We start from the raw sequence: 27,684 nt of genomic DNA on the forward strand, positions 1-27,684 counted from the left end.
TGTGGAGTAAGCCAGAGATCCGCATTTATTGTGGAGTAAGCCGGAGATCCGCATTTATTGTGGAGTAAGCCGGAGATCCGCATTTATTGTTGAGTGAGCCGAAGGGTTACAGCGGCCATGCGCAATAAATGCCAGAGGGGCGTCAGGGTATGGTCCTCGGCCGGACCTCAGAGGTGCACGGCCGTAGTAGGTGGTTGACAAGAGTAGACCTCGAACATCGGGGTTTTTCTTAGATCGGAGGTCTCGAGGTCAGTCGTCTTGAGGTCGGGCGTTCCGAGGTCGGACGCCGACTTCGGCCGTCCAGGGCTGGAGGTTGTGCGGCTTCTTAGGGGCATTTGTGTCATTTGGGGAAAAAATCTTATTCCCCCCAACAGGTTGAAACAATCATAAGAAAAAAAAATGCTTCAACAAAAATGAAAATAACTGCTTAAGTTCAAAACAGGAGAAATCGAAATCTTTTGCATTAAATCAAAAAAGATCGGATGTCTTAATATAAGAATATATTTTTTCTATCTTGCTACAAATATTTACTTGTTATGTTTAACAATTTTTTTTCCGTTATTGTTGATCTTTTTGTTAGTGAGAGGTCGACAGTAACATTGTTAACAATTATTAAATATATTTCACTTATAGTATATTTTTTATTTTTAAATTTTTATTATTTCATTATTATTATTAAATTATATTTTAATTTTCAATTATTTTTCGTATTATTCTTGTTATATGTAACAGAACGATTTTAAGGCCAGCTTTACATGGCTGGCCCCAAAACCTGAAGCCCGGACCCGTCTTTAAAATGATAAAATAGAGAAACCACTAAAATTCTAAAAGTCTAAAATTATGCTATTCAATTTTAAATATTTTTTCTTCATTTTTTCCCCCTTGAGTATCTTAATCAGAGCGCCAGGGAAAAAACTTGTTACTTAAAATTCCTAGGAAAGCCCGGCGTCCCGCCACGTTTCGGCCGGCGAAGGCGAAGGCGAAGGCGAAATATGGTGGGAAGATCATCGAGTTCGAACCCTTCCGATGTCCTCCGGCAAATCAAAGGTTGATGGCAAGCACACCCAGCTGCTGCTTCTCGTTACGATCGTTTCCTGATGCCTCCGCGGAAAGATTTCTTGCAGGTTTCGTCCTATTACTCATTCAGGATATCTCCAGGAATCGCGCTCCTTCGGTTGCCCTCGATCGCTTCCGGATCTACTGCTCCGATCCCTCCGGGAACTGGTCTGCCTCTCTTCCCTTGCTCTTTGCTGGCCGATTTTTTTTTTTTCCCTATTTGGAATGCCATTCTTTGAATTCGTCCCAACTTTCCTTGAAAAAAAGGGATATGAAAACCCTAAGTTTTTTGCAAAATCGAAGCTTCTGGTTTGAAATCTGATTATAAGGGGATCGCTCTGTTCTTTCTGCTGCTTATTTATCGATCAGCTTGTTGATCTGCGCGCATATGGATTATAGTTAACCTAGTGTTATCAGGTGGAATTTGGTTGAATCTTTTGAAGTATGAACAGTTGAATAATCTAAGCTCACCTTGTGATGGTAATTGAAGATTGATGAAGTTATGGCAATGTTCATGTGTGCTTTTTTTCTGATAAAAAGGTGTTAGATTGCAGTAATTGTATTCAAGTAAATCGAGAACTATTTTTCTTAAGAAAGAAAATTGAGGACTATGCTACTGAAGAATTTCTAGGGGCATAGTGCTATATAACAAATCAGTGTTCTTCACATGAATTCATAGTTTTTGGAGCTTAGGGTCTCATCATTGCTTTATCATTTAGTCTTTGGTGAAATTATGAGTTACAGGCATGCATAGTGGAAACATCTTTGAGTTTTAGGTCTTCTGCATCAATGCTTCTAAGGTGTTTATTTCAAATGATATATTTCTTCTTGTGCAATATAATGCTACTGAATGCTGGGCTTCGAGGTAGCTTAGCTGACATTAAATCGGAAAATTAGTTGTCCAAAGATCTGGATTGAGTTAATAATTACCCCATAATGACATATGGAACATGCTTTGTCTTAATTGAGTAATATTATTGCCACCTTATTTTGCAAATTTCATATCTTGCCATTTGCCTATTCTTTTTCCTGCTGAATCAAATTAGTCGTAAAGTGCGATGTGTGCTTCAGCATGCTAAATTTCGAAGACAGAGACAAGCAGATTGTTCATGCTGAGGTTGCAGCACAATATCACAACATGCTTTAATCCAAGCTCAGAAAAGTAATACAATCACACAGTCTTACTTTACAGGAATCCCAAATGGGCAATGCAGGGAGATATGATTTGAAGTTTTGTAGTTTGCTCACTAGAAAATTTGCATTCAAGATGCATATTTCTTTTATTATATATTAAAAGCCATGTTCATTTAACATTTTGCTGTTTTGCATTATTTACTACTCTCTGTACATGTAATGCTCTTTCATAGATGTATGCCTATAACTGTCACCCCCTCCCCTTGTTCACCTCTCTTACAGTTTTCTATGTCTGGGTGCAGTATTTGCAACTATGACTTGCCCATTGGCAAGGAAATAATCTCACTTGAAAAGGAAAGCCATGCTTACAGACTAGGTCGGTTACCACTGTTATCTATGTTTATTGTAGCTTGAATTTAGATCATCTCTTCAAAGTGACTTCAGAATTTTTTCTTTCCTGTTCTGTTTCTTTTATTTATTCTTTTTTCTAGATTAGCAGCTTTAGCAAGTCCAATTTTTAGCATGATATACTGACTGCATGCTTATCGTCCTCTCTTATCAGATGTACTGCTTAGAGTATTACAAATTATACAGCAGCTATTACAAGAAAAGAGACATGCATCCAAGAGGGATATCTACTACATGCACCCATCTGTTTTCTTAGGTAATCAACCTGTATATTTAATATCCAGCAATAATAAACTTTTATAAATTGATCATCTCGTTTACCTTTTGAGACTTCCTACATTTTGTTGTTGATCTCAGAAGATAATAAATTGTCTAGAAGTTATTCCTTTGTCGTAAAAGCAGCTGAGAGGGATGGTTCACATAGACAACATCATAGTTTGCATGCAATGTGTTTATATCATAATATTAAATGACAATATGCAGTAACATCGTCTTCTACATTTGACTTTACACTTCAAGGGTTTTTCAATGATTTGGAGGGCATATTTTCTATTCTTTTTCTCATTGAACCTGAATTCTTAGATCAAAAGCTACTTTCTCCATGATTTCCTTTTGCCTCTTCTTTTTATAGCATAATTATCTTCCTACCCAAAGTATATGAAAAATAACAAGAAAACACAACAGTCTACTGAAGGGATTAATCAGTTACAGTCTTCTAGAGAATACCTGTTCATCTTGTATGATATAATTTTGAGTTAAGGATTCAAAACTTTTGCTTGGTTTTGGCTAGGAACAGGAGATTTTAATTTTTAACAGTTTCAACAACATTGCTCTCCCCTAAGGGCTTGCACCTTAGGAGGTCCAAGTGTCCAAATCTTGGGTATTGCTACTAAGGAAAAAAAAAAGAAAGAGAGAACAGTTTCAGCAGCTTTGATTTTAGACTTGGACTTTCAGTGAATAAATCAGAAAAAAATAGAGATTAACCCAAAAAAAACAAAGAAAATTCAAATGCAAATTAAAATAAGATATCTTGCTCACCATTTTAGAGTGTGCTAAGTTGTTTTCGACCCTTGGATATATCATGTGTAGTTTTCCTAATGTGAATCTTATATACTGTTTGCTATTATAAAAAATATAAAACATAAAAAATGAGAGAAATTGGAAAAGTAAAAAAAATACTTAGAAGAATACGAGATTAGATATCATTTCAAAATCCTAATTTGTTGTTTTCAGTGTGTCTACTAGGCTTGCTTTAGACTGATATTCTTTGTGATTTTCCTCTGCTAAATTACACAAAGGCTTAGGTCGTTTATTAAAGAACAGTCCCAACCACACTTGTGAATCTATAGTACTCAGTTGATAGCAAGGTCTGCTAAACCGGTTGGAATCGACTGGTTCAGCCTGTACCGTACCGGTACCGGCCTCCATCGGTATGGTACAGCAGTGGAATTCGGTTTCTTGCCCGTACCGGTGCGGTTCACACCGGTACAAGCCCAATACTGGTCGAACCGCACCGGTTCAGGCTTGTACCCGTGCAAACTGCACCAGTACTCGCGGGGAAGAAGGGGGAAGAGAGGAGAAGAGAGAAGGAGAGAGGGGAAGAAGACCTGTCGCACTACTGGGCCTCTTTCTTCCTCCCGAGCACCTCGTGGGGAAGAAGAGCTCCTTTGCTCGCAGGAGAAGGGGGAAAGAGAGGAGAAGAGAGGAGAGAGGGAAGAAGAGAGGAGAGAGGGAAGAAGAAGAGGAGGAGGAAGAAAAAGAAAAGAAAAAGAGAGAGAGAGAGGTCATGGGAAGCGCGCCCGCATGGGGACGCGGGTGCGAATGGGAAAACGTGTCTCCAACTCGTGCCCGCGAGCATTCCTCGTGGTGGGAATCGCGGGCTCGCCATGCGGGGCAGCGAGCCCACACGCTGCTCTGCGTGGCCGCTTTTGAATGCCACTCTGCATGCGTCCGTGCATTTTTTTTTTCAGAATTGGTTTGGTACCGGTTCCGAACTGGTATCGAACCGGAATCGAACTGGTACCGGTCTTCACCGGTACGTCGGTTCGGTCGGTTTAGAGAACCTTGGTTGATAGTAATGATTTTGATTCACATACAAAATTATCAAAATAGCACATACTACATATATTTAATTTGATATATTTTGTCTAATTTGTTCTAATTTAAGATCTTTTTACCATCTATTTTGCCTAAACATTCTCTTTTAAGTTCATTAGCAAACCATGAGCATCATCCAATTTTTCTGCTTTTCTTTTTTTATAGCTTAAACTATCTTTGAATTGAGCCCATGAACGTAGAGCATTTTTCCTCTGAACATATTAAGGGGAAAGCTGTTGCTGCTAAATCATCTAAATATGCCAGCAGTACTGTCCATTGTTATGTCATATATCAGGACATTATGCTTGCACATTTCAGCGCCTTGCTGGGAACATACATGTTGGAGCTGCTGAGAATGTTATTGAGGATGAGTTAGTGGAGATTACTCATGTTCTTGATTAGGTTACTAGTGATGAGGATTTGCAGGACTTTGAGGATGATGAGCACAGGGTAAATGTCATAAGATGTGTACTTGGCACACCCAAGAGTGAGGATGATTGGAGACACCTTAATTTTTCATACATACATCAACTATGGTGATAAGTGTTGTAAGGCAGTTATTGATGGAGGCAGTTGCATGAATGTTGTCTCCAAGAATGCTCTGGAGAGGATGAAGTTAAAGTCAGAGCCACACCCTCATCCCTATAACGTGTGGCTTGGGAGGATAAAACCACTATGCTTGTTACCAAGACCAAGCATGGTGCAATGTCCTTCCCATGGATGTTGCACATGTTTTACTTAAGAAGCCATGGCTAAGTGACTTAAATATTCCTCATTATGGGAGGACCAAGGTATATGTATTTTAAATTTGATGGAAAAGAGGTTGTGTTGAATCTTTTCTCATCTATTGAGAGAAAAAGCATCAAAATAAAGATAAATTGCAGGTAAAAGCCATAAAACCTTGCATGTTTTGAATAAATTTGAATATGAGAGAAGGGAGAAAGGATTTGTGTATGCCTTGGTGGCTAAGGAGGTGAAAACAACCTCCACTAGGAGATGATGTTGAGGTTCCTTTAGAGGTTAGTCATGTGCATTACTTGACCTGACAAGCAGTGAATTGCTTGATGAGTTACCACCTCTTAGGGATATATAACATGCCATATATTTGGTTCTAGGGTCATCCTTACCTATTTTGCTATCATAGGATTAACCTAATGGAATATGCCTAGTTGCTGAGCTTCTGCAGAAGGGTTTTCTCAGAGAGAGTTTGAGCCCATGTGCAATTTCTGCATTGCTTATACTGAAAAAGGATGGCAGCTGGAGAATGTTACTTATACCCGAGCCACAAAGAAGATCATGATCAAATATTGGTTCCTCATATCTAGATTAGATGATATGTCAAATATGATAACTAGATTTATGTATTTTCTAAGATAGATCTTTGGAACGGTTACCATTAGCTCCATTTCCAACTTGGAGATAATGGAAAACAATATTCAAGACTAGAGATGGGTTGTATGAATGGTTACTCATACCTTTGGGCTAACCAATACACTGAGCACATTTATGTGAGATATGACATAGGTCTCTGTCATTTAGTTGGTCTTTCTCTAGTGGTCTGTGTTGATGACATCCTCATTTAAAGCAAGGCTAAGGAGGAACATCTCCTTCATATTTGTCAAGTTATTGGAGTTGTTTGTGAGGAAAAGCTCTATATTAATTTGATGAAGTGCTTTCCGTATGCTCTTAGGCGGTATTCCTTGGTTTTATGGTATCTTTTGATGGAGTTGCAGCTAACCCTGAAAAAATGCGTGCTATTAGAGAGTGGCTTGAATCTCAAAATCCTCATGAGTTAGCATTGTTCATGGCCTAGCTACCTTTTATAAGAGGTTTGCCAGGGGATTTTGCACCATTGCGGCTCTCATCACCAATGACATGAAGAGGGGGGAGTATTAAATGGTCTAAATCTGTAACTAAAGCATTTAAGGATGTTAAGGAGAAGATGTTGCAAACTCTAGTACCGTAACTATGATTATTCTAAAGCCTTTGAGGTGGTATGTTATGCTTCAGGTGCAGGGACAAGTGGAGTATTAAGTTAAGAAGTCATCCTATTGCGTTCTTTTGTTAGAAATTAAACAAGGTATGAGGTGGCATGTTATGCATTCTTTTGTTAGAAATTAAACAAGGTCTAACAAAAGCATTCCACCTATGACAAGGACTTTTATGTGATTGTTTAGGTCTCGAGGTATTGGCATTAGTGCATTTTGCCTAGGGAGTTTGTCCTCTATTTTCACCATTAGGACCTACATAATTTGAATTTACGATAGAAATGAGGACCTTGGTCAGGTTTATACAGGATTACACATTTGCTCTCAAACATTTGAGAACAAGCTTGTTGATACACTTAGCAGAGTGGTAACCACCTTGAATTTGGCACATGTCAAGGTGGTTGGATTTGAAAGTATTAAGAATGAGTACACCATGTGTTAGGATTTGGGAAGATTTACAAATCTTTGTTGGATGGTGCACATCTTGTACAATTGAGGATAGATTTTATTGGCCTAGTCAAGGTATGGTATACTATACCGAATTGGACGGTACGGAGTGTACCATACCATACCGAAGTAGTTTGGTACCGGAATGCGGTAAAGGGGCCGTATCGACGCAGTAATAAGGTGGCATTAGTACGGGGTTAGTACTGAGATGGTATATGTTGGGCCTACGGATTTAGCATGTATTGTTTCATAGTGTCATACTTGTCAATTGGAAAAGAGTAGAAAGCATAATTTGAGATTGCACACACTATTGCACCACATACCACATGGAAAGACCTCAACATGGATCTGTTTTAGGTTTGCCTAGAATTTAGATGTCATGATTCAATTCTAGTTATAGTGCATAGGTTTTTGAAGGTGGAGCATTTTATATTTGCAGCAAGACAAACAATGCATCATACGTAGCTTAGTGTTTTTAAGGAAAGTTGTTGGGCATGGTCTTCCTTAGAGTATTGTCATTGATAGGGATGTCAGGTTTGTGAGTTATTTTTGGAATGGTTTATGGAAAATGCAAAATACTAAGTTGCAGTTTTCCATGCTTACCATCCCAAAACTGGCAGATAAACAAAGGTTGTCATTAGGAGTTGAATGATCTTCGTAGATGCTTGATAGGTGATTATGTGTCATCTTGGGATATATTTTTCCTATGGCTAAGTTTGTATACAATAGTTCAATCAATAGGTTGATATGTTATAGTCCTTTTTAGGTTGTCATGAGTTGTAAACCTAAGAAATCTATTAATCTCATTCCCTTACCATTTGAGTCCATATCCAGTGAACTTGTTGCATTATTTGCTTGCATGCTGAGATTAGATGGAAAATAATTGTTAGTAATGAAAACTAAATTTGTTGCAGACACTTGTCACAGGTTCCAAGAATTTCAGGAAGGTAACATGGTAATGGTATCTATTCATCTTGAGAGCAAGCTCTGCTGAACCGGCGCGTACCGGCCGGCTCCGTCCGTACCATATCGGTACCGCTCGTGACCGGTATGGTACAGCCTTTGAAAATGTTTCGCATCGGTAGGAAAGAAGAAGAGGAAGAAGAGGAAAGAAGAGAAAGAAAAAGGAAGAAAGAAGAGGAAGAAGAAGATGAAGAAGAAGAGAAAGAGGAGAAAAAGAAGAGAAGAAGAGTATCAGTTCGCAGTTCGCACCTAGCCTCGGGCCGACCCCCTCTCAAGCACCCCGACGACGGCGACGAGGATCGCCCCCTCCTGGTCAGTTCCTTCCTTCCGTGCTCGCGGGAGAAGGGGGAAAGAGAGGAGAAGAGAGGAGAAGAGAGGAGGAGAGTGGAGAAGAAAGGCGAGAAGGAGAGAAGGTTCGAGGAGGAAGAGAAGGAAAAGAAAAAGAAAAAAAAAGGAAAAAGAGTCCGCGTGCGGGGCAGCGTGCCCACGCGGAATGCCCTGCGTGGGCCATTTAATGCCACAGAGTGGCATTTAACGCGGACCTCCGCGGGCGCATCCGCGTGTTGGCTTTTTTTTTCTTGGCCGTGCGTCCGCTTCTTGGATTTCTCTTAGTCGGCTCGACACCGGTTCCAACCAGTGCCGAATCGGTATCGGTGCCCATCGGTACGTCGGTACGGTGGACCTTGCTTGAGAGGTTTTTTAAAGGTACTTTAAAGAAGCTCCATTCCAAAAAAAATGTCCCATACAGTATCATTAAGAAGATCAATGCTAGTGCCTATGCTTAGACCGACCTACGTGGGAACCAATCCAACTCCCAATGGTGAAGACCCTTACCTTTTAGCTAGAAGCTTTTATTGATTTATTGGATATACAACTTATTTTTGATTCTTCTACCTTATTCACAATTCCACCACCACCTCCCACTTCCCTATAATGACACCACCACCACCATCATTTCCTAGAAGGAGAGAGGAAATTATGGATATTTTAGATGATTGGATAGTTGCCACTCACACCAGCATGTGTCAGCAGTTTGTTATAAAAAGGCAGGGTCAACCTATGGAAGACTGTGTGGGTCACACAGGAGGAGCTTCAGAATAGTGATTGCGGAACCGTTCCAATCCGAATTGATGCCAAGTTGGAACGGTTCAGCGGGATGGGTTGGTTTGCTCCCTGCCCTTGCATTTTAAAGGTTCGAGAGCTCAAAGGCTCTCTAGTTCACTTTGCCATTAGATGCTGTTTCTTCGACGATGCCTCCCTCTCTTGCGATCTTATGGCCACCGCTCTTCTCTGAATTACCTTCTTCCCAAACCTATTCCTAATGCTAACCCAAGATCCACCTCGGTTCCATTGGAGCCCTTCAAAAACCCCTCCTCTTTCTTCCTCCGCCGCCCCTCCGCCACTTCCACCACCATTCCTGGCTTGAATCCCTACACCTTCTCTGCACGAAAGCCCTCAATATTTGCATCTCATCTGAGGAGCCCTAGCAGGAGGTGGCGAAGAGCTTGCCGGTGCTCCTTGATATTGCACTTATTGGTGAAGAGAAGGAGATTTCCATGACTGGAAGGCTCACCGCCTTTACCTCTTGTGGCTTGCCCAATGTTGCCGGTAAGCCTCCCCCACCCTCTCTCCCCCTTCCTCCCTCCCTTTCTCTCCCTCTTCCTCTCCCTCTCCCTCCTCTCTCTTCCTTTCTCCTCTCCCTCTCCCTAGCTCTTCTCGTGTCGGTACATCCCGGAACAGAAATTACAGACTCATACTGTAATAGTCGTTGACTGATACAAGCCTTATTACTAGTTCAACAGACCTTGCTTTAGAAGATTAACTTGGATATAGCTATACCGGAGCCTTTATTTATCGAAGGTAAATTTCTTTAAGCCGGAGGGAGTTGACGTGGATCTATAAGCCTTCAAAACCTACCATAAGCACTGACAAAGGGTCGCTAGTCTATTTGTAGAAGAAAACTAGTTTTTAGATGATGTTGACTCTCTAGTTTGTTAAATTTTTAGTGGTCTCATCATCTATTTTATTATTTTGCTTTAGTTGAGCCCCTTTATGTTATAGTTTATAGAAGTAGAGAATTAATTTATTAGGGATCACTACGTAAAGAAAACAATTAAGAGGGCCTTTTAAAAAAGCCATCTAAATATATTTTAAGAGGTCAGACCCTAGTGTTTTGCTTTGTGATAGTTTACATACTGAAATAAAAACTAGGAAAAATTGTCAGGACACCCCTTCAATTTAGGGTCATTTTCATCTTGTGCCCTTTGAGTTTAAAATGTTTCAAATAGATTCTTAAAGTTAGTTAAGTGGTTCAGTGTGGTTTTGAGCCTGTCATTAAGATAATGTCATAAAGGACACTTTTGCCCTCATTGTTGCTACAAAAATTTTTATTAGAGCATTTAAAAAAAATGCTCTAATAAAAAGAGCATTGTACTTATCTCCCCTTGTGATCTCATACTTGACCTTCCTCCCTTGTCCTCTTTCGTTCAAGCTGTTACCCTTGCAACCTCTTATCCTTGATCTTCCTTCCCTGTCCACCGACTCCGGCTAGTTCTCTGGCCATCCCTGCCTTTGCTACAAAGGAAGTTGAAGTCTAAGAGTCTGGAATTCTTCTCTTTTGAAGCAAAGCTCTTCCCTTAAACTTTTCCATTTTGAAATGCATTTCTATTGTTATGTTTGTTCATTGTTCCATGCAGAGCTTTTTGTAGTGGTTTTGTCTGTCTTCTGGTAATTAGAGTCTTAATATTTTTTGGTTAACATATATCATGAGTAAAAATGTTCTGTAGTCATCTCTTAGGAGATGTTCGATTTGAAGATTAAGTGTAAAGTAGTAAGATTCTTCAACCTATTATTGCATATCTAGTTTTCCCCCTCCTAAACACACAATTTATACCTCATTCTGAGCATGAATGGCTACTGCAATGCTATATCCAGTAAACATTAAGTTTTTATACCTAGATTTTTTATTACCGACTCCATAGATCATGGCATATTTTATGTATGATGCTTTTAGTCATGTGTTTAATATATGCATACATGCATGTGTTGTCTTAGATTACTACGCCCCACTGGCTGTAAAATGGGCAGGTGGATGGGTGGGTTATCGAGTCTTTAATTGGTTTTACTGAGATACTATTGGCTTTCCTGGGACTTACCTTTATTGGCTCTATCCAACATTCTCATGTTCATTCCTATGCCTCACAATTATTTGTGTAACCTTTATTTAACAAACAAATGCAAGAAGCTTTGCTAGTGTTAGTTTCTTAAGTAGAAGTTGTGGTCCCTTGGGGTTTAATTAAGTGTGTTTTATTTCCTTATGTGTTTATTTATGCATTAAGAATGATGTTGTGGTCTCATTGTATGAAATTTGGACAATTTTTGGGATGCATTGTATTGGATCTTGTGCACCGTGGGTTTGCTTTGTCACTACATGCAAGAATGGATCTATTTATGATAGAACTGCACCATGATGGTTTGATAAAGCTTCTGTCTCATATACATTATAGTGGGGGCTTTGTTAGCCGCTTTGACAGCTATAATCCTAATGAGATGAGCCTTATCGAAATAGAGAGTATGGCCAAATAGCTAGGTTACAATAACTGCACCTAGTTCTACTACCTACTCCCCGAGCAGTCCTTTAAGCTTGGCTTAAAATCTTTGCAAGGTAAAGACATATTGGAGATGCTCCAGGTTATTAAGGTGCATGATATAGTGTAGATTTATGTTAAACATGGTGCAGAGGCTGCCGAGATTGCAGAGGAGGAAGTGCCTCTATTTCTATCATCTCAGTTGAGCACACAAAAATGTAGATTGTATGGAGAGTTAACTTAGAAGGAGACTGATCGTTTATGTGAGACAGTTGTTGTCATTGTAAAGGAGAGAAGCTACGTTAACTCTTTAAGAGTGCATCCCAAGCAGGTCAGGCTAAGAGTGTATCACAAGCAAATCCTAAGGATGACAATTAGACATCACAAGCAGATCCTGAACTTGACAGGGTTGAAATGTCTGTTGAGAGGCAAGCTTTTGGGTTACCAATGAAGTTGGAACAACTAGGCAAAGGAAGGGGAAGAAATCTATCAAGTGAAAGATGGAAAGCAAGAGGAAGAGAGCTTCTGAAAAAGTTTCTGACAAGGAGAAGGCATTTGCTCATTAGGGAGATGTCTCTAGTGGTAGTGATAGTGGCAGTGAGAGACTCTTCTATTTTCCTTAGTGATTTGAAACATTCGATGATGATCTACTGGAGCAGAATGTGGACGAGTCTGTGATAGAGGAGGACATGAGTAGATGGTGTGAACAATCTAGACTTAGTGTTAAATCATTTGAAGTGCTTTTTTTAGCCCTGTAGCACTGTGACCTCGAGGCAAAGACCTTTACATCCCTTTTGACGTTGTCATTGAAACTTTTTAAGCCCCACTTACTGTTAGACCTGACATCCTCTAGAAACCTTTGAGCTAAGTATGTAGAGATCACATTGTGGTTCTGGAACTGCTTCCATAGATGTGCTTGGGGTTGAAGGTCTTTATCTAAAATGTTTCCTCCCTCTGCATGGGAGATGCATGTATCCTCCACCCACAACTCTGCTTGTGAATAGTTGTAACCCACCACCTGTCATTCTTCTTGTAGGTGAAGTCAAAGCCCTCTTGAATAGCATAGGTCTTGAGACTTTCCTAGACATATTAGGAGTGTTGAACTTCTTCCTAACTTCAAGCATTATAAGATCCTTCAAGTCAGCACTTTATTGAACTCAGAGTACCTTGGCCTGATAGAGCCATCTATGTTAGACTCATTGTTATCTTGAAGGCTTCTGAGCTCACCACTGCTACCATCAGACTCTAGCTCCTTGCCCTGAATCCTATGGTCCCCAGCAATGTCCTCTTCACTAGTCAGTCTAGATTGTTCAGGCTATCGCTTTGTCTCCTCTGTTACAGACCTGTTCACATTCTGCTCAAACAGATCATCACTAATGTCATCATCAGATTTTCACAAGTCACTAAGAACAACAGAAGAGTCACTATCACTATCGTTGGAGGCTTCTTCCTTATCAGCAAGTGCCTTCCTTTTATCAGAAGCTCCTTCAGAAGCTCTCTTCCTCTTGCTTTCCCTCTTTGGCCTGGTAGGTTTCTTCCCTTTTATTTGCCTAGTTGTTCTAGCTTCATGGGTAGGTGTAGTAGCTTGCCTTTCAGCAGACATTTCAACTCTCAAAACTGCGGGGGTCGCCAACCAAGCCACCTGCGTGCAGACATGGTGGTGGTCTTTGTTAGGTACGCAACTGCGACGGTCGGCTCCATACTTATAGAAATATAGAATGGGGAATCTTTTCTCTTCGATAATTTATTTCCGTTGGATCAGGTGAGGGGATGGTTTCCCCTCCCCCGAACCCCCTCCCCTTCCTTAGGTTATGGAACATTACCCCCCCAAAGGCCCCCTCGGGGGGGAATAGGATATTTATTTTTACCGATGATATGCCAGGGGGTTCCACCCCCCGAACCCCCCGGTGTTCTCAAACGGCGAAGCCTTTCCTACCCGGTATTGAATCCCATCCCTTACCTCAGAGATGGCATCCAATACCTGACTTCCATAACCAAACCAAACACCTAACGGAATAAACAGCCCTGACTCTTAGACCAATTCAGGCAACCTCACCGAATCGAAGAAAAAAGGCTCCATTCTTCTATAAGGAGGTGAGACTAGAGCTGAAGTGCCCTCGCCCTTTGAGAGGATTGAGCAGATAACATTAAGTAAGTGTTAAGTCGGGTCCTGGGAGGGGCTCTATGATTGTATACCTCACCAATTGAACAATAAGAAAATTCAGGGTCTGCTTGTGAAGCCTGGCTGCCACTCTTAGGGTCCGCTTATGACGCACTCTTGGCCTGGTCTGCTTATGATGCACTCTTGGCCTAGTTTGCTTGTGATGCACTTTTGGCTTAGCTCTTCTCAATAGTGGCATATCTCAAATAAACGATCAACTTTCTCTTGAGCGAGCTCTTCATATAAACTTCCTTCTTGTGTGCTCGACTGACATGATATGAGTAGAGACATTTCCTCCTCTGCAACCTCAGTGGCCTTTACACAATGTTCAATATATATCTGAATTGTATCATGCCTAATTGATGATCTTGAGCATCTCAGTACATCTTTATCACCTTGCAAAGGTTTTAAACCAAGCTCAAAGAGCTGCCCACGGACTAGGTAGTAGAATTGTGTGTAGTTATTATAATCCAGCTGCTTGGCCATTTTCTCTATTTCGATGAGAAGCTTATCCAGTGATTACAGTTGTCAAAGTGATTGGCAAGACTCCACTATAGTGCACATGAGGTGTGAACTTTATTGAAGCATCATGGTGTAGTAATTGATCCATTCATGCATGTAGTGACAAAGCAACCACCATGCACAAGATCCAATACAATGCATTGCAGAAACCCTATAAATTTCATACAGGGGGACCATGATATCTTTCTCATTAAGTAAAGAAACACATTAGAAAATAAAACTTATTTAATTTAAACACAAGGGGGACCGCAACATCTACTTAAAGAAGCTAGCATTGCATAAATAATTGTAGGGCATAGGATGTACATGAGGATATTGGTTTAAGCCAATAGCATCTTAATAAAACCCATTAAGATAAGCCCGTTTAATAGTCAATGTTGCATATATGCATACATATTGAACACATGGTCAAAAGCATCCAACATAAAGTATGCAATGCTTAATGCAGACGGTAATAAAAGGTTAAGTACATGGACTTCAATGCTATTATTAGGTATTAGGTATAAACAGAAAACCCATTCATACCTAGTATTAGGTATAAAATGTGTGTTAAGGAGGGAGGAACGATGTATACTATTATAGATCGAAGAATCTTACTGCTCTATACTTAATTTTTTAGCCCAATATCTCCTAAAAGACCATTACTATAGAAGCTTCTTTTTTACTTTTGAAATATGTTAACAAAAAAATAGACAAGATTCTAATCAGTAGAAGATAGACAAAACCACTACAAAAAGCTTGCTTTTTTGTCTGGAATTATGTTTGAAAACAATACTAGAAATGCATTTTCGAATGGAAAAAATTTAGAGGAAGAGCTTACCTATAGAAAAGAAGAATTTCCGACTCTTGGACTTCAACTTCCTTTAGAACCAAAGTAGGAATGGCCAAAGGATCAGCTGGAGTCCATGGATAGGGAAAGAAGGCTGGGGATGATAAAGCTTGGAAGGGTAATGGCTTGAATGGAAAAGGATAGAGGAGGAAGGTTCGGGGTGAGATTAGAGAGGAAAGAAAGTAAAACATCTTTTTTTCTTAGGGCATTTTTTTTGAACATCCTGATAAGAAATTTTGTAGAATGATTAGGGCAAAATTGTCTTTGCATCCACTTTAGCCTCGTTGGCTATGAAACTGGCTAGTCATAGTGGAATCCTGGCTTATCAAGTTTTGGTTCCTGCTGCTGGTCCACAAGCCATCCGATCATAGGATCATTCTTATCGTCAACAAAAGCATTATAGATCGAATCCGTGTACTTCAGCTCTACTTTCTTCTGAATGCACTTTATCTTTAACTTCAGATTGTAGTGAACATATACAAGATCGTTGAGACTTGAGACGCTTCTGTGTTAGACGATTTCTCTCCTTGCTGTGGATGAGGACGAAGGTGGATCAATTGTGCTCATAGCCATTTGAGAAGACCGTCTGGAAGAGGATCCGGATAGCTAGCCGCTTAAGATTTTTCGAGGACAAACCAAAATGAATCTACCATTTAGTTGCAAAAATATTGAAGAAAATTACAGATGAGATAGTATCATATTAGTAATTATCTAACATCGGGTAATAGTTATCGTTGATATGTAATATATTTGGATTCATACCTTTTTAACTTACGATAGCTGTCGAGACTCCAAAGCTATATTAGTGCTCTCTATAAATATTTTTATTTGTGAAGAAGAACCGTATTGTAATATGTTAATCATTAAAATCACAAGTTAACTTGCGCATGTCACTTAACTTACCTTTCTTAACTTTGGGCTATGACTTCTCGATCATGCTCCATCTTGTAAATTATATTATGTAGAGTGGCCAGAAGTTCGTTATTCATATCGATTCCAGATACAATGTACTGAAATCTTGGGTTCAGGTAGTAAGTTGGAGGTAGAGTTTGTAATTATTTTAGTAAAATTATATATTAGTACAAGGGTAGTCTAATTTTTAATGTTCTTGCTTACCTGCTAGGTGCAAGTTTCTACTCATCTGGTTGTCCCATCGTCGCTCAATGATGTCGATGTGCTCCTAGGCATGCATTGAATTTGCCTTCCTGATCTGATTTTTTGCCCTCTCTTATATAAGAAGCCTATGTAGGGGTACCTCTTGCTGTCTACGGTCCGAAGCACTTCGTATAATGGCTTGATAGCCTTCACTATCTTCTTGGCCTGCTACCATAATGTCTGCCTCGTCACCAAGTCCTCCATAATGCATCTTTCAGTGTCAACCCTCGCAAATATGCTTTATTGCTTCCTTTCTTCTCAAGGAGGCTATCAAGTGCAACGTAGTGCAAACCGTGTTGCACCTGGTCTCAAGATCTCTTCCTTTGTATACCTCCTCATTAGCGACAGGATCCATACATGGTTATAAATATATCTGGTGATGGTTTGGGATGTCTCCATATTCTGATGCATCCTATAAATCTTCTCAATGCGTATCAACATCAGGTCGATACAATGTGTAGTATATGAGATCTAAAAAATGTGGCTGTCACTCCAATATCTTTCCAGTGGCCTAATATTGTGGTCCATTATCAGTGATAACCTGCATGACATTTTTTTCTCCTACCTGATCAATCACCTCCTCCATCAGTCTGAGGATATGGCATCATGACTTGATTGGGAGTATCAATCGACTTTTGGAAGAAAGTCTTCGTATTATAGTATTGCAAGAAGATGCTCTGCTTAGCTAGATTGGTTTAACCATCACACATCACCATTAGTCCATATGTGGGCCACTTGTTCTGTATATTGTTGTCAAGCAGTTCACTATAGATGTCCTTCGGTCTTGGAGTATCTATACCGAGACCGGCATCCTGTATGGAGAAAATGACGGATCTATAGTACATGTTATCTGCTGCATTCGCTGGAATATGGTTGAAGTGGAATTAGGATCCAATAGCTTGCTACATATCCTTTTATCCTTCTTTAGCATGGTGTCAACCCTCTGCTGTTTCAAATCCTTACTTGAGAAGGCATGTGGATCTAAATCATAGATGGTGGCTCTTGGTGGAATCTTTCTGAAATTTTTTTTTCTACTACCAAAATCCTCCAGGACAGATGCAATACGACCACCACCTTTACTAATGGCCTTTTTAACTGAGAAGATCTTTCTGAATTCTGGATTGCCCTGCTGGTTGTAGAACTAGAGCTCGATTCATAGTGTGAAAGCCCAAATTGAGCCTTATGCCTGGGTACCTCATCCTGCAACTACTAATCATCCAAGCTCGCCTGAATGGCGACCTGGATCTGTGCTTCCTCGTCATCTGCAGTGGACACCTCTGATTTTCTGAAGTGATATGAAGGTGACTCTGTCACTTGGCGGTCCACCTCCGTTTTTTTCTTTGCAACCCTCTTCTTCGCTGCTCTGAGAAAGTATTTTGTCATCAGCTGCGGGACCTCTTGTAGGTATTTCGAGCACATAGTTACCTCGGAATAATCACTAGCCAGGTGTTGCTTCAATCTGGTTATCCCTTCTCCTTTGAACTTTATGTTGCATTAGTTGCATTTTTAGTTGTGTCGACCCGAGAGCATTTGCCTATGATCCCAACCAATGTACACTCTAGGTCTTTTTTTTCGATAGTTTCATTCTTGTAGATTTATCAAGTACATCGATTTTCTAATTATTTAAAAATAATAAATTTTTGTTAAGAGGAAAAATTATATTTTTTACTTCAAAAAAATACATAGTACTAATTTTTCATATTTTTGGATTATTTATGTATTTTTAATAATTTTTAAATTTAAAATATGTTTAAATATTATAAATTCAGAAGAATATGTTTTCTTCTTCAAAAATTACTAAGTTATGTAATACGTATACTAATTTTTTATATTTTTTATTAATTATATATTTTTAATTATGCTTTAAATTTAAAAATAATTTTTAAATATAATACTTCAAAAAATTAATTTGAGCTCAAATTTATATAGATTTCTACCATGGATAGTGCATATATTTTTCTAAGCTTGTGGATATGCATCAAAGGCTATTTATTTCTCAATTTTTTAAAAATTTAGACCTAGGTCATTATATGTATAATCGCATCAAAATTTGAATAAGTGGATACCAAATTTAGCTTAAGAGTAGCTTGCATGCCCCTAAATAAGCTTTCAATTCTACAATTATTTTTTAGATTTTAGTTTTTTAATTTTGAATCAAAAAACATATTTTTTAATTTTAAAATTATATATTTAATAAAAATTAAAAATTTTAATGCGATTGTGTAGATTATCCATAGATCTACTACATATCATGAAATCATGCCAAAATCACCTTCCCTTATTTTAGAAATTTCTCGGCATTTTTTGGTGTTGAAAAGAAGAAGGAAATGAGGTAGGAGAGGAAAAACATACCTTGTTTTGGGTTGGATCCTTCTTGAATCATCGAAATCAATGCATTTTTTTGGTTGGGAGGGAGATTTGAAAAAACTATGAAGGAAGCTTTCTTAGACCTTCCCACTACTTAAAAGAAAGGGGGAGGGGGGACCCATTCGAACCGGTGCGAACCATCCGGTTTGCACTAGTTTTGCTCCGAACCGCCTGGTTTGGACCGGTTCATAGCGGTTCAGGGCTGAATTCCGAATTTCATAGCTGAACCAATCAGGTCCTACACCAGTTTGACTCGGTACGGTCTGAACTAGGCGATTCGGATTGGTTCAGCAGACCATGGTTTAAGATGTTAGATATTTTTTATTCCAAAATTTATATTCTAGGAAAAATTTTGGAGATTAATTATTTGGTAGTCAAAAATTCTAGTTTACTTGTAGAACAAGTTATAGAGAGTTATAAAAACTTGCTTTTGGAAATTGTTGAATGGATGAGAGATTTTTGTTAGGGAGGTTTGATGCATTAGTCGCTCTTTCTCTTCTCTCTTTTTCCCATTGTCTCTTCTCTTAATCCAATACTAGTTCTTTGATTTTCTTCTTTAACTTTCCCCTAGATTATTTATTTCTGTTATAAAAAAACTAATCTGCATGTACTAGTTATTGAAATTTGCTTATAGGTCAAGTATAGTCCCTTGTCTAGCTCAAAATCATTAGAATATTGTTCCTCTTTTCCTTCCCCATCACAAAATCCCAGGGTAAGTTCTTTGATTTTTTTTCTTCTGAATGATAAGAGCCAAAAAGTTTCCTCCCGCTTTATTTTTGAAAGTTGGACTATGAGAAAATCTTTGATCTTAAACCAAGAGTAAGCTCATTAGTAGGACCTACCAAGTTTGGGCTATCCTTAATTGGTCCTACATCACACTTCCATGTACACTTGAATAATACTCAAGCATTGGATATCCTATAGTATGGTATTTGTGGTATAACTCGATATTATATCTTTTTTTCTGCTGCTTTTAAAGTTGAAGTTTGACATAAGCCCCAGCCGCCCCCATCATTTTATTGTTAACTAAGAAGGAAAACATACAAAAGAGCATGGTAGAGCTAGGACTTTTCCTGAGGGGCTAAAGCATGATAAAGTAGCATGAAAAATCATCCTTAGTGGAGTAACATTAGGGGGCACCCCTTCCATGCACATGAAAAGTTGTCCTGCAATGTGGTGCAACAAGATTAGTGTAACTACTAACTTGTGGGAATTGGTGTGATATAATGAAGGCGGTTAATTTTTTGAATTTCAAGGTCAGCATTAGTAGTCTCGACTAACTTTTCCTTGCACTTAATGTGTGCCTCAAATCATTTCAATTTTTGAGAGAATTTATGCATACCAACTGCTAATTAATTAGGGTTCATGTGCAGATGCTAATGAAAAGTGCAATCAGGATATGGCAACTCCATTCTCCCAACAATTGATTCTTCTTTTCCTCAGGATTTCTTCATTTATAGCTTGGGGATTGGAGTATACAGTAGGATATAAAGGACAGATTGGGAGTTTGCAGTAGTATATAAAGGGTAGATACATGATTAAGTTCAAAGTGGTGGAATACACTTTATGTAAGAGTACAGTGGCAGGTATGAAATCCTAACTCAAATATGGTGTTGAAGCATGTAGCATGAAGAAAATTGCAGTCACTGTAATTAACCTTATTTTGAGGAAGATGAAGGGACCTCATCTAGACTTCATTCAACAAGCAATTAGTTAGGGGAAAAAAGAGCTTCATATATGGTAGAATAGCATAAAAAATCATTAGCACGTAGCAGGACATTTAGCAAACACCCAAACACAAGCTTTACAAGCTTACAAGCATAGACCAGCAGAAGAGGGATATTAGTGCCAACAACATCTATTAAAGAAGACAACTAGAATGCCGAACAACCCCTACCCATGACAAATCATGTGGCAATATGGAGCTATTGTAGTTAGCAGTAATTTCACTAGTCAAAAGCAAATACACGAAGGTGGCAGGCATGGATTTCCCCATTCATAAGCAAATAGAAGAAGGTATCAACTATTTGACCACCCTTTACCCCCCCCCCCCCCCCCTACGCTCCAAAAAAGAAAAAGAAATGGGAGAAGGTACCAAACATTCATGCCCAAAATTTTCTAGCGTATAGTAATAAGGTTATCAAAAATATAATTAGTAATTCCTAGAGCAAACCTGCAAGCACCTTAATCAATGTCCCTACTTTTCTTGTCCTTTCTTTTGATTCAAAGCCTACTCTCTCTCCCCTTTAAGTAGAATCATCACAAGATATGAGCAGTTTATAATTCTGGCCATATCTCTAGATATGTACAGAAATTTTATTTAGATGGGATTTGGAAAGATTTCTTTTCAAGAGAGTTCTAAAGCTTCCAGATTAAGAAGAGAGATAACAGCATATATATGAACTATGTATTAACTTAGGGTGGTTACTGGTCTCTTTTAGTGGGGCTAGCTAATAGGAATTCAAGAGGCACCAGGATTTGAAAGAATTAAAGAGGCTGTTTGTGGGGCAGAATCCACATTGAAGTGGTGGCCAAGGAGTGGCAACCATGTAATACCAAGGGTTCTTGGGGACTTCAGGCCCCCCCCCCCTCCCCCTCCTCAAAACACTATGGCTTGAACCCTGGTGTTAGTCATTATGATCTACTACATACCACCCTTATTACTATTTCATATTACGTCCAGGATCAGAAGGCATGTTTCCTTCCTAAAGATTGGTTCAGTCTCTGAGGTTTTGAAACTTGGGCTCCATCAACACTTGACTGGCTTGTGCATTATACTTTCTTGTCATTTTCTTACTCTAGAAATGAAGATGAAACATGAATTTGGGCCAGACAACCATTACATATTTATGTTCTGTAAGATCTGCTGTGATCTATTTATCCGGTTGAAATTGGGCTCTAAACTGTTGGTCTAAATTGTTTTGGATATTCAAGTAGAAAAGAATGGATTGCAACTTTAATGCTCAAGATGACCTACCTTTTTGGACATAATTCTTTGCATTGCAGAGCAAGCAGTTGTTGATCGGGCAATCAATGACATATGCATCCTTTTGAAATGCAGCCGTCATCATCTTAATGTGGTGTGTCTTTCTATGAAGTTATATTTAATAGTATACAGCTTAGAAGTATTGTAACATGTTCGTGAGTTTTTTTCTCTCTTGATATTTCTTTTTTTTTTTTGTACAAATCCCTTGATATGCCTGATGCAAATCGGTTTAAAAGATATGAATAAGTACCTTGGCGCGAGGAGTCGCATGGGGGGTAAGGGACCGAGGCAAGCCAGAGGGCCTTAGAGATGTAGGAATGTCGAAGAAGAGGTTCGTCAGGCTCATCAAAGGGGCAAGACGGCGCTTGAACTGCACTAACTGTTTGATCTACGAGTCGCCCAAGAGTATACCTAAATATGCTGAGATGTCTAATATGATGATTTAATATTGGCAGTTTGGCATAGATCTTTGCAGAAATATATATAGCAAACAAAGGGAATCTACTACCTTTCAAAATGCAAATATGTTAATCACTTTTTTTCCTTTCATGTAAACTTTCTACATTCTTCATTCCATCTTTTTTTTTCCTTTCTTTTATTTTGATGAAAATGATGGAAAACCCATGACCACCTCATTACGAAAATGGTTCACCAAAGTACATAAAATAGCATGCTCCACAGGGGTGGGACGGATATAGCTAGGCAAAAGTAGTAAAAAGAGAAGGAAGATGGGAGCATTAAGAAGGAAGGTTATCATGTATTGCCATGTAATCTATCTTGTATTGCTTCTCCAAAGGGGGAAATTTAGATCATGGTACAAGATAGGTCTCATATTTATGATTGTGATTGCTCTTTTAAGCAAAATTAATGGTTAAGAAAAAGATCTTTCAATTTCTACATTTTCATGGTAAATGATTCAACAATGAGGCTTGATCCCATATCCCATATCTGCCCATGAGGAGGTGGTGCCTTGATTTATGAACAAAATCTATATTGGAAGTTGGATTTATAGCTTGAACGAAAGATTGAAGATAGCCATCAGAAATGCATTAATATTTGCATCCATAATCTATAAATTGATTTTACAGTTTTGTTTTATAGTTCTTAATGAAATCCATATTTGCTACATCTATTTGCAGGTGCCTGTAGGAAAAGGGTAGATCCTGACACCTTGGAATTGTGAAATGATAGAAGATATCCTTGCCCATGTTCTGTCTTGGTTTTGTTTCCTATGATATGTTATTTGATAACTTGATAGATAACTGCAAGTTCCATAATGCTTATTGTGTATAACCATGGTATGCCGTACCAGCCCGAATCGGAAGGTATGGGGTGTACCGTACCGGTACTCAGTACGGGTGGCATACTGATACTCGTTATATCAAAAAAAATTTCATACCGTACCGCACCGACACTGTGCTACTGTGGCATCGGTACAGGGCTCGATACTGAGACGGCGAACCTTGTGTACAACCATATCAAGAATCAGAAATAAAAAGCCATTTTACATTTATATGGGCCAGCCTGGTAAAATAAATCTCCATGACTTGTTCTTATGGAAAGTTAGCCTAATTTGTTTGTTTAGAACTTTTATATAAAATTGAATAGTTCAAGCTTTAACTTCCACATGGAACAAAGTTGCTCATTTCTTTTCTAAAGAATAGACTAATACAACTTGAAATATTTATTCTAGCAGCTCTACCTCACCATTTTATTGTAAGGTACCTCAGGTACTAGACTGCAATAACACTTTTGTTAAGTGAAAAATGAATACTTGTATGCTGATTTGATCCCTATACACTAAACTGTGATTTCAGACTCCAGCACTGTGATTTCAAGATTCATTTATGGCTGCATATCCATGCAAATGCTTATTTCTTAAACCAAAAGAAATCCTGCATTGTTCCTATTGTAAAGGATTTTCAAGATAAATGCACAACCAACTCTCAGGGCTTCCATTACCCAACTTGTTTATGTGTAGGCATTGTTTATTCTTTTCACTTTGTTAATATGAAATGATTTAGCCTTGCAGTCCAACTTGTTTATTCTGGTCACTGTCTAAAAGAGTATATTAGCTATAGTTTATCTTGAACTTTGCATGTCAAGAAGAAAGAAATATTACGAGGCATAATATCTCTTATGCATTATGTTTGTTGGTCAAGGTTGGTGATGGGTTGGCTAAGATTTGTAGAAGCTGGTAGGAAAAGTTGTTGCATAAGGAGCCCTGACACTGTAAGCTTACAATTTATACTTCAATTTTGAGAATTGCACTCTCTTGTCTGGGTTTATCAAAAGTGGGTTTGTTTGCAGGCCTATCCTGTTCCAGTAAACTCTGAAGATATCAAAGGTAGCTGGTCTTGTCATGATAATAGTGGATATTAACATGACAACTTCTCTTTATAAGAATGTCCTTTTTTCCTCAAAGTTTACTTTCTTATAATCTAATTGTAAACATGTAGACCATCCTCGATAAGAATTCTCAAATTGTTAAAAATGGAGTAAAAGTTTCTTAGATTGTTTAAGCTGATCATGAACTCACTCCATGAAGATATTTTGTACTTTAAATAATGCACAGGATTCGTAAAACTTAAAAAATGACACACATTTAATATGAGGGATATATGAAATGGTCTTTTATACCAACCAATGGAAATTACCAGGATACAAATGTCCTGATGCATTCTATTGGCTTGATGTGCTTTGGATTGACTGTGGGACATGAACAAATAGGCTGTGGGTACTGTGAACTATTACAATTTAACTACAATCAACCACAAGAATGTATATATATTGACTTCTTGTTACTGGAAAAACTATATTTTTCAATGAAACTAGAAAATTTTACAAGCTAGATAGTTGCAGAACTTTCTTGTATAACAATAGGAATCTAAATTCCACAGGATAAGTGAAGATATATACTGCGCAAGTAGATTGAACTCTGCATGCCTTACATTGGACAAACTATCATGCTTAGCTGCATAGAGTGACAAGGATCATCTCTGTTTTCTGGATGACTTCTTTGGCTTGGAAGAGCTTCTTTGCTTATCCTCTAAGAATATTCCTAAGGATCAATCATTTGTTCACCTTTGTTTCATTGTTAGAATCAAGAATAGTTTCATTTTTTTGGCTCTTGTATTCAATGAGAAAGGGAATGGTTTGAATGTCTTGTTGTCTTCTAAAGAATGAGGATTTATAGTGGATTTATCATCAAGAAATATACCTATTGATCGATCAAGTTGCTTAAAATCCTCAAGCTTATTTAAAGGAATAATATTTATGCTTCTTTCCTAAATCAGATGAGAGAAGATGAAGGAACTATTTACATACACTGCTGGTGTAAAGATCACATATATGGATCCTGCTTCCTCTGAAATTGAGAAAAAGAGAACATATAGAATTATTGGGGCCTGTTAGAGAGCAGTGTGAAAGGGAATCTATAGATTATTTATAGGGAACTTCTAGGATACAAATAATACTTTCAAAGTATCTGAAGTATTGTTTAGTTGGGTACAAAATTGAGAATGCAACAATTTAGGATTAGATGTTTTTGTTCTCTGATTCCATATACTTTTTGGGACTGATCAAGGATGGGCAATGAAGATTTCAGTAAAATTGTAGGATAACTAGAGCTGCTGAAGTTTTATTGAGGATCTGTTGTCTCCATGCATTGAAAATGGTGTTCAGAAGAGCTTATGCCTTTAAGAGAAGTGATACGTATAAACCTGTTCAATGGAGTCTATGTGATATTATGGGGGTGTTGGCTTCTGAAGTGTTAGGGGAAATAAAATAGCAATAGCAGCAGTGACGTTTCTCTTAAAGGTAGACCGTTTCTGAATGTTGCGTATCAAAGGCAAGAAAAAGCATACTGATGATGAAAGGTCTTACAACAATGTTACCTGGAAGGTTACAATAGGGGATTTTCTGGGTTTGAGCTTCTGAGGAATGAAACTAGTTGGTGAAATATCATAATTGCTATGATCAGCGATTCCTGTGGACTGGTTGCTGTGGGTAGATTTTCATGGATAAGATCATTCATTTCTTTCATCCAATGGATGCTTAGACATTTCAGTAGAGTCTGAACAATAGATGTCAGGTTTATTTTCAAAGGAGGGGGATGGGGGGACCTTGATAATTGCTTGTTCAATTTTCTTCTTATACAGAGTCCAAGTTTGTTTTCCATGTACTGCTTGTTTCAGCAATCATCTTACAACCACGAAATTTACTTCTTTCAATAAAAACTGAGCATCTATTTTTATCTGCTTGCCTGTTGAAGAGCACATATTGAGCTCACAATCTGAAAAAGATTTTTTATTTTTTTTGGTAGATATTGCAAGTGTTGCCAAATATGTACTTGTAGTAGAGAAGGAAACAGGTGAAAGCTCGTTTAGGAATTCTGTGAGCTCTTGCTCTGCCCCATTGCTCAACCTGATCTAGGTTTTGTATAATATTCTTTATTGCAGTTTTCCAGCGGTTAGCAAATGATCAATTTTGTGAAAGGAATCATTGCATTGTCATTACGGTGAGCATGCATTCTTGGTTACCTTCCTGCATTAATTTCTAGTTAGTATCAATGATTCATGTAGCTAACTTTATGCAGGGAAGAGGCTATCCAGATGTTCCTACGAGAAGGTATGTGCATCACCTTGTGATCTCTTTCCTACTCCTTTACCTTAAGTTAATGATTTTGTAACTGCTGTAACTGCTGTTGTTGTGGTCACCATGTGTTATCTACCAGATTCTTGCGCCATCTTGTTGAGCAGCTGCATTTGCCTGTCTATTGCCTTGTAGATTCTGATCCTTATGGTTTTGACATTCTGACAACTTACAGGTTCGGTTCTATGGTAAGATCCTATTCATTGTCTGTGTTCATGCCAACCTATTAAAGCATTTATTTATTTTATATTATTAAATTATTATGTGGGAAAAATGCTTAACTGCTACTGTCATAGTCATGTTTCTATCGCTGACTGAATTCTCTCTCCGTTTCTGAATTTAATCCTTTTGATTGTTTGTGATTCCATGACGTTTACTGTTATAATATTTGGTTTCTAGTTGGCAAATGTATGCTCTGGTGATCTCATGTTGATTCTTGTACCCAAAATTTTCCTGTTTCAGTAATTAATCAATCAATAGTGCAATGTTGGCCCCACTTGTGACTTTTCTCTGCAACATGAAAATAAGCATACACGAAGATTCCTTTTGATTAATTTCATTTCAGTTACTTCTATTAAAATCTCATCTGTTCTCGAAGCAAATGGCATATGATGCAATGTTGATGCATGTTCCTGAGCTACGCTGGCTAGGAGTTTTTCCTTCTGATTTTGAGAAGTACAATCTTCCGGATCACTGTCTTCTCCATTTGACATCTGAAGGTGACTATATTCGATGAATCATATGTTTTTGTTTACATTCTTGTTTTAAATTTTTGGATTATATCTTCCGTACAAAGCCAAACGCTGAATCTTCAATTGTATTTTAGATAAGAAGAAAGTTGAAGCCATGCTATCCAGATGCTATTTGCACAAGGAAGCCCCAAAATGGAGGTTGAGTCTCGCCAGTCTTATACCTCCTTTTTACACTTTCACTTTTCATATCTCCTATGAGAAACACACTCAAGTCTTTCTACTCAATGATGTGAAATTTCAATCATTTCATATTTAATCTTAGTTACCATGCAACTGGCCTCATTTTGACTGACAATTAAACTTTTTATTAGTTTTCATATTTTATTGAAATACCACCTTTTTATTAACCTTTGATCATGTCAAATGTGTTTATTTAGCCCAATCTAGCATCGCAGGTTGGAGCTGGAGATCATGCTGCAAAAGGGAGTGAAATTTGAGATTGAAGCACTGTCTGTAAATTCACTATCATTTTTGTCAGATTGGTATATTCCAAGTAAGATTCAAAATGGATATTATATCTGAGTATATGCTTAGTCTCATACAGATATAATGAGGTTATAATGAATATTGTTGCATCAA

The 27,684-nt window shown here is 38.3% G+C and overlaps 1 protein-coding gene across 9 annotated transcripts; it reads left to right on the plus strand.

Moving 5' to 3' along the window:
- The first annotated feature begins 823 nt into the window (after nt 1–823).
- On the plus strand, nt 824–27,684 carry ATSPO11-1 (Spo11/DNA topoisomerase VI, subunit A protein). 9 transcript variants are annotated; one of them, XM_088704229.1, is made up of 15 exons: nt 824–1,047; nt 1,114–1,224; nt 2,493–2,566; nt 2,753–2,854; nt 21,721–21,794; nt 22,840–22,856; nt 23,863–23,932; nt 24,011–24,047; nt 26,025–26,072; nt 26,161–26,219; nt 26,298–26,329; nt 26,436–26,541; nt 26,919–27,072; nt 27,180–27,243; nt 27,501–27,684. In XM_088704229.1, exons 4-15 carry the CDS (start codon nt 2,833–2,835, stop codon nt 27,625–27,627), a joined length of 810 nt encoding a protein of 269 aa, XP_088560355.1. In that variant the 5' UTR covers nt 824–1,047; nt 1,114–1,224; nt 2,493–2,566; nt 2,753–2,832; the 3' UTR covers nt 27,628–27,684. The 9 variants fall into 9 exon arrangements, with proteins under 9 accessions (XP_088560355.1, XP_038974939.1, XP_038974940.1 ...); XM_039119012.2 differs by having other exon boundaries at nt 836–1,047; nt 1,125–1,224; nt 27,483–27,684; XM_039119008.2 differs by having other exon boundaries at nt 837–1,047; nt 1,125–1,224.

Source organism: Phoenix dactylifera, chromosome 9 (assembly GCF_051530095.1).
Source record: "Phoenix dactylifera cultivar Ajwa chromosome 9, Ajwa_hap1_PhDact_Kaust_v1.1, whole genome shotgun sequence".
NCBI classification, from domain to species: Eukaryota; Viridiplantae; Streptophyta; class Magnoliopsida; order Arecales; family Arecaceae; genus Phoenix; species Phoenix dactylifera.

Bases quoted from the DNA above. Each gene is read 5' to 3' on its own strand.
- ATSPO11-1 (XM_039119008.2), top strand. From the start codon at position 993: ATGGTGGGAAGATCATCGAGTTCGAACCCTTCCGATGTCCTCCGGCAA. The intron at 24,048-26,024 runs GTAGCTGGTCTT...TTTTTTTGGTAG, and splicing joins AAACTCTGAAGATATCAAAG to ATATTGCAAGTGTTGCCAAA. The intron at 27,244-27,500 runs GTTGAGTCTCGC...CTAGCATCGCAG, and splicing joins AAGGAAGCCCCAAAATGGAG to GTTGGAGCTGGAGATCATGC.